General features: G+C 43.6%; 1 protein-coding gene across 1 annotated transcript in view; it reads right to left on the bottom strand.

Annotated features, from left to right (window-relative positions):
• The window catches only part of DGUOK (deoxyguanosine kinase), a 47,510-nt gene extending 45,410 nt beyond the window's left edge, over window positions 1–2,100 (bottom strand). Inside the window, exon 1 of the mRNA XM_007952623.2 lies at window positions 1,959–2,100. Within this exon, the coding sequence (XP_007950814.1) occupies window positions 1,959–2,100 (142 nt within the window). The remainder of the gene's footprint in view (window positions 1–1,958) is intronic.
• Window positions 2,101–7,444: the final 5,344 nt, after the last annotated feature.

Genomic DNA, 7,444 nt, shown 5'->3' with positions numbered 1-7,444 from the left:
AAAAAAAAAAAAAAAAAGATTACAGCCAAGAAAAACCTATGGGGCAGTTCTACCCTGTCACATAGGGTCCCTAAGAGTCAAATTCAACTCAACAGCACCTAACAACCACCACCTCTCCTTATGTGTATTCTCAGTTGATGACCCTGTTTCCTATTTCACTGAAAAAACTAACACAATCAAAAGACCTTCCACAAATTCCCTTTATACCTACCTGAGTTGGTGCTGATATATTTTGCTATCCCTCCAGCAATTCTACCCTCTCCAGTGCACTGCCAATTTTCCCTTTCTCTACAAGCCCATTTCCATCAGCTTACAAACATGCTGTAATTTCTCCCACATAAAACTCAACTGCTCTTCCCATTTAAGCTACCACCCCATGTCTCCCCTGTCCAAGGCAACTCTTCCAAATAGTCTTAACCCACCGTCTCCAATTCCTCACCTCCCCATTCTCCTTGAACCAATCAGGCTTTCACACTTACTACTCCTAAAAACTGTTCTTTCCAAGTTCACAAAGTCCTCCAATACTCATTTACTCCAATGGCTTTACAGAGTTGTTCATTCCCTCCACCTGAACACCTTCTTCATTTGGCTTCCCAGATATCTCTAGGTTTTTCTCCTATCTCAGTTGCCATTCCTTCTCAGTCTCCTTTGCTGGTTTCTCCCCAACTCTCAATTTGTAACACTTGCACACCCCAAGGCTCAATCCTTCCCATAGCTTTACCTTTACCATCTCCATTTTTATCTCGAGACCAGAAAGATTCCGAATGCCAGACTCATATACCTAACTGCCTATTCAATGTCTCCATTTGGATGCCTAAACAGGCATATAAAAACCTAACAAGTCTAAAACCAAAATCTTGACAACATCCCCCCTCTTTATTCCCCATATTCTCCATTTAAGAAACTGGAACTCTGTCTTTCAAGTTGCTGAAGGCAAAATATCTGTACTCATTGACCCCTTTGTTTCTCTCACACCCCACAACCAATCTGTCTCCAAACTATGTAACTTAAATGTAACTAGAATCCAACCACTTTTTGCCACTTTCCCTGTTACCACTCTGGTCGAACTCACCATAACTCAATGGAATTACCGCAATAACCTCCTGACTCCTTCTACTTTCAACATATCTGCCAGAATGATCTTTTGGTAATTGTTGTTAGTCAGTTCTGACTCATGGCAAATTATATCACTTGACTGCTCAATCCAATGACTTCCCATCTCAATCAGAGAAAAAGCCCACAATGGACTGGAGAGCCTATTCTCTCTGACCACCCCTTACCCTTCTGACCTCTACCCTCTTCTCCTTGCTTAGGCTACATTCAGCCACACTGGCTTCCCTGTCCCCTGAACACAATTTCCATCTCAGGGCCTTTTGAACTTGCTCTTCCCTCTGCCTAGAAAATTCTTCTCCCAGTTATCCATAGAGCTCAGTCCCTCACCTTCAGGTGTTTTGCTCATATGCCACTTTCTTGGTGAGTGCTTTCTTAACTACCCTTCCCAATCTCTCATCCTTGATTTTCCTCCAGCACACTCATTATCATCAAATATATTGTTTACTTTGCTTAATGTATGTTTTTATTGTCTACCTCTCCCCACCAGAATATTAGTTTCATGACAAAAGAGTTTTATTTGTTCTGTTCACTTGATCCTTACCTTAGAATCAAGAACAGTGCGTGCCACATGGAAGTGGCTCACCAAATTATTTATTGAATAAATAAAATGAGTTCTTAGTTTGCTACTAGAATGCCTTCAATATGGAATTATCTGCTAATCTCCTTTACAGAGAGTACTAGAACAAGCTAGTGGAAGTTATTGGGACCTGAAGTCCTAAAAATCAAAGAGCCAACGGCTCAAAGTGCGCTTGGGAGGTAAAAGGCAGCTCAGAACAGGCAGCCCCGCCATCTCAGGAACCTCCACGGCAGAGACCAAGGCGTGGCAGCCACATTCCGGCCCTTACCAATGTTGCCTTCGACGGAGAGCCTTCGGGGGCCGCGCTCCGCGTGCATGCCCCTTGAGGGGCACGCGCCCTCGAGTAGACTCTGTGCCATGGGACTGGGAGGTGCCCGCAAAAGCCTTGGCAACAGCCTTCCCACGACCATTCTACCCACGATCCGCGCAGAGATCACTTCCGTTGAGGGAACTTCCGCCTCAAGTACCGTAGTTCTCCCTCTCCGGCGCACCGCTGACGTCAGAAAACCGCCAGGCAGGAAATGGGTGGGACTGAGTGGGACTGAGCTGGCTGGGAGGGAGGGAGCTGGGTTGTTGCTGTTGTCATGTGTTTTGGAGTCGGACCGACTCATAGCGACCCCTCCTTGGGTTTTCGAGGAAGTATCACTACGGAAGTAGATTGCCCCATCTGCCTTCCGAGGAGTGGCTGGTGGGTTTGAACCACCAGCCTCCTAGTTAGCAGTCAAGTGCCTTAGGCACTATGCTACCAGAGCTCCTAAGCTGGCTGGGAGGGAGGGGGGGCCAGGGACCTATCAGTTTTCGCCAGTTGGTAGAGAAGCGTTGTGCGAAAGAAAAGTCTTGATGTGTGGGGGTGCATGAGAGTTTGCTGTAACTGGAGATGCTACGGAGGGTAAGCCCTCTATTTAACAGATAACTCTACAATCCCACGACCTTTGCATTTTTTAATAACTTCACAATAATTTGGTAAAACAAATCAAAATAGTAGTTTTAAGAGGTTTCTTTTTCCAGGTGTTTGTTGTCTGGTTTTTATTCTCGCGTAGGAAGAAATTGAACAGTTTTATGTAGAAATGACGCGATCTGATGATCAAGTTACACACATTAACTTTTTTACATTTCCTGTAACTTTCAGCATAATGCTGGTACATTATTGAATAAATTTACAAATCGGTTCATCATTTATACCCCACCTCTTATTTCCTCTCTTGAATAAATAAACGTTCACTCAGTCTAATGGCATGAGGGTGAAAATGCAATCAAGTTAAAGTTTTGCAAGCTCAGGAAGGTGACTGAAACTCAGTTTGAACCATATGCTTACACTGGGTTTTGTGGATGTGAAGAACAGCAGGGGTAGAGTGGATTGAAATGGGATTTGTAAAGAGCTGAGAAGAGCAAAGGTAAGAGAGTTAAAACCAAACAAACCCAGTCAGTTGTGGTCCAATCGCAAGGTAATCCCATGTGTGGCACAGTAGAACCGTGCTCCCTAGCGTTCCTTAAGGAAACAGATCACCAGGCCGTTGTTCTGAGATGCCCTGAGTGGGTTCCAGCTGCCAACCTTTCAGTTAGTAGTGGAATGACTGATCATCTGCACTGGTTTATAAAACGAGCTCTGCTGTCGGTGGAGAGTTAAACTCTTCTGATTGGCAGAAGAACCCTGCTGAGCACCTGTCATCCAGTGAGGCCTTGACTGCTTCCTTCTGCCACATCCCAATGTCATAACCACCTCAGTGGGTGAAGCACTTGGCTCTTAAATGAGAGGTCAGTGGTTCGAACCCATTCCCAGCTCTATGGGTGAAAAGACCTGGTGATCTGCTCTTGTAAAGATTATATCCTAAGAAACCCTGTGGGACAGTTCTTCCCTGTCCTATATGGCTGCTTTGAGCCAGAATCAACTTGATGAGCACACAACAACAGTCAAAATGCTTCCACCTTCTGTCTCTTAAACCAGAAAAGTCAAACCAGGAGTCAACAGGCCAGTGGGCATTCAAGCAAAATTCTTAGATGTGAGAGGTTTTAGGAGACGGTGATCTGATTGCAAGGGAGGTGGAGAGGAGTCAGTGGCTGGGACACCTGTCTTGAAGCTGTTTGCATATCAATCTTTGTTGTTGTTGTTGTTGTTATGTGCCGTCGAGTATCAATCTTTAGTTCAGTAAATTACTTAATATGGCTCTTCTGGCTATGGTCTTTGTAACTCTCACCAAATGACTAAATGGGACTATTGCAAATGAGGTGATGTGTCCTACCAAGGGGACTGGATAACTTGCTAATAATGTAAATAAGGTGCATGGTACCTTTGTCAGGTTGGGACCATGCAAATAAGGTGTATGGAACCCTAATGAGGAGAGGATTGGTCAGTTTTCCATCCAGCGAGGCTTAAAATGAGCCATCTCAGAGGCAGAAAGGTGGACCTCATGACCACCAAGAAAGAAGAGCCAGGCATGAAGCACGTCCTTTGAACCTGGGATCCCTGCACTTAGAACCTGCTACAGACAGACAGAGAAATCAGAGACAGCGAAAGACAGCAAGAGGCAGCTGCAGAGAAACTGTGTCAATGGAGGCAGCAGAACCAGGAAACTGGCAAGAGGCTTTCTGGCCCACAGAGTAAGAAAGCTGAGCCCCTTCAATTAGGAGGTTTGCTGGCCGACTGGGAGTTTCCCAGCACTTAATGGCAGAGCTAAGGAACTTTGTAACACTTGCTAGACCAGGACAGAAGCTGAGAGGCTATGGGCATGGCTGAGAGGAAGCTGTCCTGAAGAAGAACTGTATCTTGAGTTGTTTCTCATCCTGAATTGTAATGTTACTTCCCTAGTAAACCCCGTGAGCTTAAGTATGGTCTGTGAGTTCTGTGTGGTCATTGCAACAAATTATTGAACCCGGCAGAGAAGTTGAGAGTGACATGGGAGGGAGGGTTGGTGTCAGAATTAGTAAAAAGAAAGTTGGAGAGAGGAGACATGTCTGACCTCTACCGTATACGAATCAACCGTGGGCTGTTGATCTTGATTCTCCTTCCCTCTTGTGAAGGTTGAGGAGGTCAGACACCATCCTTATGCCAGTTTTACACAGTACAGGACTCTTACATTGAAGTTTATATGGAATGATTGAAGCCATGTTTGCATATTAAACACATTATTGTTAAAATACATTGTAAATTTGTTTAGGATAACTTGTGTGGGGGTGCTAATGGATACTGGTGCAGTTAAAGTCTACCTCACCCTCCACCCCCTCTCCTGCAAGCAATTTTGTATAAAAATACTGCTTAAATTTATTTATGTGAACTCAGGCTTGGAAAATATTCATCCAAAAAGTTTGAGGGGCTCTCTGCATAGGGGTCCCACTGCCTCCACTGCTGTCAGGGTTTTTACGAAGTTAAAATGAGGAAGCTGTCCCCAGGCCTAGGAGCAGACAGCAAGAGTTCCTGAAAGTTGTTATTTTAAAAAACTTCGCAGTAAAGTATAATGTGCCCTGAAAAAAAGAGCACTATGGGAAGTGTAAGGAGTTCTGGTGGCATAGCACCTAAGGTATTTGACTGTTAACCAGAAGGTTGGTGGTTCAAACCCACTAGCCACTCCACAAAAGGAAGACTGGGCAATCTACTTCCATAAAGATTTACCACCTCGGAAACTCAAAGGGGGTCACTATGGGTTGGAATCGACTTGATGGCAGTGAGTTTGGGGTTTTTTGTTGTTTGTCTTTTGGTTTTTATGATAAGTATATATAACTCAATGAAATTGTCACAAACTGAATACACTTGTGTCACCTTGATCCAGATCAAAAAAGAGAACACTATCAGCATCCCCAGCAGCCTCTTCCAGGCCCCTTACCCATCACTGTCCCCATTTTTTGTCCACTAGCCTGACTTCTAACAGCAGAGATTAGTCTTGTTCTTTATGTAAATTATATATAGTAAGTATTCTTTTGTATCTGGGTTCTTTCATTCAACATAATATCTGAGGGATTAATCCATATCATATGTGTAGTTCGTTCTCATTGCTATATCCAAAACCAAACCCACTGCTATCAAGTCAATTCTGACTCATAGCAACCCTTTAGGACAGAACAGAACTGCCCCACAGAGTTTACAAGGCTGTAATTCTTTATGGAAGCAGTCTGCCTCCTTTTTCTCCCACAGAGTGGCTGGTGGGTTTGAACCACCAACCTTTTAGTTAGCAGTCAAATCCTTTAACCATTATGCCACCAGAACTCCTTTTCATAGCTGTATAGCATTTGAATATGTCATTGAACCACAACTTATTTTATCCATTCAACTGTTGATGGACATTTGGGAATTTCTAGATTTGGGTTATTATTAATAGTGTTGCTATGAACATTCTTGTATGTGTTTTTGGTAAACATAAGTATGCATTTCTGTAGAGTGTATACCTAGGAGTGGAATTGCTGGGTCATAGGTCATATGTGTGTTCAGATTTAGTAGCTATTCCCAAATAGTAGATGGTTTCACAGATTTGATTGTACCAGTTCACACTGCCACCATCAGTGAGTGGGAATTCTGGTTGTTCCACATTCTCATCCACAGTTGGTACTGTCAGGTTTTTACATTTTTTCCATTCTGGTGTGTATGTATCTTATTAGTTTTAATGTTCATTCTCCCAGCAGTTAATGAAGTTTAACACCTCTGCGTTTGTTTGTTGGCCATTTGGGTGTCCTGTTTTAGGAAGGATCTGTTTAAGCCCTGTGTCCATTTTTCTGTTGCATTGTTTATCACATACTCATTGACTTACGGTTCTTCATAAATTATGGATCTGAGTCATTTGCAAATATTTTTTCATGCTGTGACTTGCTTCTAAGAGCTTTTTACATTTTTTGATATAGTATAAAGTAAGAAACTGTTTTCTGTCTAACTTGACTGTCAGTTATCCTAATATCAACATTACTAATAATGGTCAGCTGTATTCTTACCTATGTCTAAAATGTCCTAATGTGCTAGCTTGTATCAATTTATTTTGTTTTATTTTAACATTTTATTGTGCTTTAGATGAAAGTTTACGTAGCAAATCCATTTTCCAATCAAGAGTTCATATGCAAATTGCAAATAGTTCTGGGACATTGGTTGTGTTGTGGTTACCTAGGGCTGCTCTGACAAGAATAGACCACAAATGGGAAGGCCTTAACAAACAGGAGTTTATTCTTACAATTTGGAGCCTATAAGTCCAATTTCAAAGTGCCAGGCTCTAGGGGTTGGGTGAAAGCCCCTCAGCCTTGGGCTTCAGCTCTGCCTCCAGCTCCCAGCCCACTGAAGCTAGAGGCGTTTATTCACTCAGCTGCTGGCTGCTGAGGCTGACAAGCCCAAGGTTGACAAATAAAAAGGCAGAGTCCCAATATTACCAAATCATACGGCAGGCCATTAATTCAAGTCCATTGTAAGTCCCCAGGTCGGCAGAGCATGGCAGGCTGCTGAGCAATGACGCAGCTATGTGCAGGGTCCAAGTGTACCATAGACTAGAGACCATTCCCCAAAGCTGCTTCTTATATATGGGAAGCAGACCACATACCGAAAGCAGCTACTCAGCTGCTTGTTGTAGATCCCACCATGGAGTTGATTGCCAGTCTCATCATGGGGAATAACTACCACCAGCAGCCCCACCACTCAAACAGGCCCAGCCAAGTTGACACAAAAACATAACCACCACAAGTTGTTGTTGTTAAGTGCTGTCGAGTCGTTTCCGACTCATAGCGACCCCATGCACAGCAGAATGAAACACTGCCCGATCCCGTGCCAGCCCCACAATCCCTGCTATA

This window comes from Orycteropus afer, unplaced genomic scaffold (assembly GCF_000298275.1).
Source record: "Orycteropus afer afer isolate SDZICR_OR568_19922 unplaced genomic scaffold, OryAfe1.0 scaffold00354, whole genome shotgun sequence".
Lineage (NCBI taxonomy): Eukaryota > Metazoa > Chordata > Mammalia > Tubulidentata > Orycteropodidae > Orycteropus > Orycteropus afer.
This window is presented reverse-complemented; position numbering and strand designations above follow the sequence as displayed.